Source organism: Salmo salar, chromosome ssa04 (genome assembly GCF_905237065.1).
Source record: "Salmo salar chromosome ssa04, Ssal_v3.1, whole genome shotgun sequence".
Classification (NCBI taxonomy): Eukaryota; Metazoa; Chordata; class Actinopteri; order Salmoniformes; family Salmonidae; genus Salmo; species Salmo salar.
Window position 1 is genome coordinate 41,243,607 of NC_059445.1, and position 3,592 is coordinate 41,247,198.

Sequence of the window (3,592 nt, forward strand, 5' to 3'; positions counted from 1 at the left end):
TGTGTGTGTGTGTGTGTGTGTGTGTGTGTGTGTGTGTGTGTGTGTGTTATGTATGTATGTATGTATGTGTATATATGTATATATATATATATATATATATATATTCCAGACTCTGACATTGCTCATTCTGATATTTCTTTCTTTTTACTTTTCCAATTATCTGCGTATTGTTTTGTATTGCTTGGTATTACTGCACTGTTGGCACTAGAAACACAAGCATTTCGCTGCACCTGCGATAACATCTGCAAATCTGTGTATGTGACCAATAAAATTTGATTTGATTTGTTGCAAAGCTTTTCCCCAGTCCCAGATGAATCCCACCACATGTTTTAACCACCAACCCAATCAATACCAAAGAGTGTTTCAGTGTTTGAAATATTCTCACAGAATATTATTTTGAAAATTCCCTTCTTAAAGCCTAAAATAATACTTCTAGAAAGTCTGGCATTTGGCTTTGTCATAGATAGATACTGATAGATAATGATTGGACTCATCTAGAACCACCACCCTTGGAGTTAATGAACTCATGCAATTCAGAAGGGGGCGATATTCAGCACAACAGAATATGTTAAACTAAACCTGTCCACCAGCAAAGAAGAGCATTATTTAGCTGTCCAAGATGGCTGCGTACATGTCAGCGAGTCATTCAGAAAATGCTTTTAGTACACATGATTTTGTACCAGAATGGGCACAAGAAGAAGTTAGCACTGGGGTGAGGAAATTGAATATAGCACCGTTCATCTTACATATGTTTAAGTGAGTTGCCCAAGCTGAACGCCAGGCCATTTACGTGGCTAGCTATCTTAGCTAACAATGAGACTGCAGAAGCGCTCGTCTATGTAAAGTTAGTTAGCTAGTTACAGCATTTTACAGATCTTGCCTGGAAACCCGACGTTGAATTGCATTGTCGGGCAGAAGTTAGCGTTTGAATCCGGAAAGTTTGCTCTCACGACCATTACAAGCCAGAAGGTTGAATACAATGACATGTTAACGTGCTTTACCGGTTGTCGGTGTGGATGGAATGTGAGACAATGCATCCACAGGAAAGTATAATTACATGCAATTCAACGTCTGGTTTCCAGGCAATGCTAGATCATATAGTTGCTAGCCAGTTAGCCATTGTTCTCTTCTACATAGCTAATGTCACTGAGATTATTTCCCTCCATATAAAGCGATAGAGTGCTGATTCTTCATGTCTATTTGCAGACAACCATAATGGCAGTGGAGTTTGATGGAGGGGTTGTGATTGCTGCTGACTCCCGAACAACAACAGGGTAAGTTAATTTGGATCAAGCAGCTAAATGTATGATGGCTTCTTGCTGGCTTCCTGATCTAGGTAATAGCAATACTAGTTGGCTGATTAATAAGTTGACCTCTATTCCACAAACATTTTCTTAATGTGCTTTTACAGCCTTGTACAGCCAGTACAGCCTAAAAGTCACCATCCTTCTCTTTTGCATCTCATTGTAGCGCTTACATTGCCAATCGAGTTACTGACAAGTTGACTCCCATTCACGACCACATCTTCTGCTGCCGCTCTGGGTCGGCAGCAGACACACAGGCTGTTGCTGATATAGTCACCTATCAGCTGGGCTTTCACAGGTAACACCCTAGGGCCTAGGTTGTATGATTTAAAATATATACTTTTTTTAAATAATTGGTTACTTCAACATTGACAAATACCTCTACACTAAAATAACTCCTCAGGACACAGCAAGTGTGTCTCTCGATACCACTCAAAAAAATTGTCTCGAGCGTGTCTTGATTCTACATTTATTCACCATTAAATATATCTTCTCTGGACCTGCTGAAGTATTGAGCTGGATGAGCCTCCACTTGTGCAAACGGCAGCCAACCTCTTCAAGCAGACGTGCTACAGATACAGAGAGGAGCTGATGGCTGGCATCATTGTGGCTGGCTGGGACAAAAGAAGGGGTGGACAGGTGAGTTTCCAGCATCTGTATTTGGATCATACACTCTAACCACTCTTCCCCCACTGTCTCAAAGAATTGTTATGTGACCCTTCCCTCTTCCCCAGGTGTACACAGTCCCAATGGGAGGTATGATAGTGAGGCAACCAGTGTCAGTAGGGGGTTCTGGCAGCTCCTACATCTATGGCTTCATGGATTCTAACTACAAGCCTGGAATGACCAAGGAAGAGTGCCTTCACTTCTGTACCCAGGGTGAGTAAGGCCAGAGGTTGACAGTCCCGTGTAGTTCAGTTGGTAGAGCATGCAGCGCCAGGGTTGTGGGTTCGATTCCCACGAGGAACCAGTACAAAACGGATATTAAAGTATGCACTCAGTACTGCAGGTCTCTCTGGATAAGAGGAGCTGCTAAATGACTCACTACTGTGAGTCTCTCTGGATAAGAGGAGCTGCTAAATGACTCACTACTGTGAGTCTCTCTGGATAAGAGGAGCTGCTAAATGACTCACTACTGTGAGTCTCTCTGGATAAGAGGAGCTGCTAAATGACTCACTACTGTGAGTCTCTCTGGATAAGAGGAGCTGCTAAATGACTCACTACTGTGAGTCTCTCTGGATAAGAGGAGCTGCTAAATGACTCACTACTGTGAGTCTCTCTGGATACGAGGAGCTGCTAAATGACTCACTACTGTGAGTCTCTCTGGATAAGAGGAACTGCTAAAAATGTATAAGTGGGGGGTAATTCTGGTCCTGGAGAGCCACAGTGTGTGCAGACTTTTGTTCAAGCCCTGCAGTAACAAAGCTGATTGAAATATGCCTACTAGTGGTGTTCTAAATTGAATACCCTGATTACACCACGAGTTGATTCATTTGAATCAGTTGCGCTTGATCAAATGCCTGCACACACAGCAGCCCCTGTAACCCACCTCTGATCTTCACAATGTCATTCGGTTGTTTCAAATCTCTTCAGCTACTGCTTTTCTAATCTCTGTTCACTCATGAATCATAACCACTGAATTGAAAAATACTTAATGTGTTGGGGAACAGGCTGTGTTGTTAACGTGTCCCTCTCCATTCAGCCCTGGCGCTGGCCATGGAGCGGGACGGTTCTAGTGGAGGAGTGGCCCGTCTGGCAGCCATCACAGAGGAGGGCCTGGAGAGACGGGTTGTTCTGGGAAACCAGCTGCCCAGATTCTCCAACGCCTAGACAAGGAGCGGAGGGAAGTTGCTTTGCAGACAACGACCCCTCCACACACACACACACACACACACACTTTAAGTCCATTCACATAAGCTTTAAACCATTTTGTAGAGTAAGATCGGGTTGTAATAAAAAAATACTGAAACGTAAATACATTTGTTCTCATGTCTGTTCCCTATTTGATATTATTTCCTGGAAATGAAGTGGAACTTCACACGATATGCTATGAAGGATAACAGGAAAAACGTTTCTTACATGTGATAAAACACGGACTGCACAGATAAAAACAGTACAGTTGGGCAGAGAACTCTCTTGGTGATAGTGGATCAGTAGACTGAGAATTGACCTTGGAGCATGTTTGAGAACGAGTGAGTCAGTAAATGAGTAAGGACTGCAATATACTGGAGGCAAGTGTGTGTGTGTGTGTGTGTGTGTGTTAGAAACGGGAGACTTGAAAGCGCCCC

At 43.2% G+C, this 3,592-nt stretch overlaps 1 protein-coding gene across 1 annotated transcript; it reads left to right on the forward strand.

The window, feature by feature from the left end:
• The first annotated feature begins 563 nt into the window (after positions 1–563).
• On the forward strand, positions 564–3,279 carry LOC106603098 (proteasome subunit beta type-6). The gene is made up of 6 exons (XM_014196309.1): positions 564–712; positions 1,207–1,274; positions 1,471–1,602; positions 1,814–1,943; positions 2,039–2,183; positions 3,007–3,279. The coding sequence occupies exons 1-6, from the start codon at positions 620–622 to the stop codon at positions 3,132–3,134; spliced, it is 696 nt and encodes a 231-aa protein (XP_014051784.1). The 5' UTR covers positions 564–619; the 3' UTR covers positions 3,135–3,279.
• Positions 3,280–3,592: the final 313 nt, after the last annotated feature.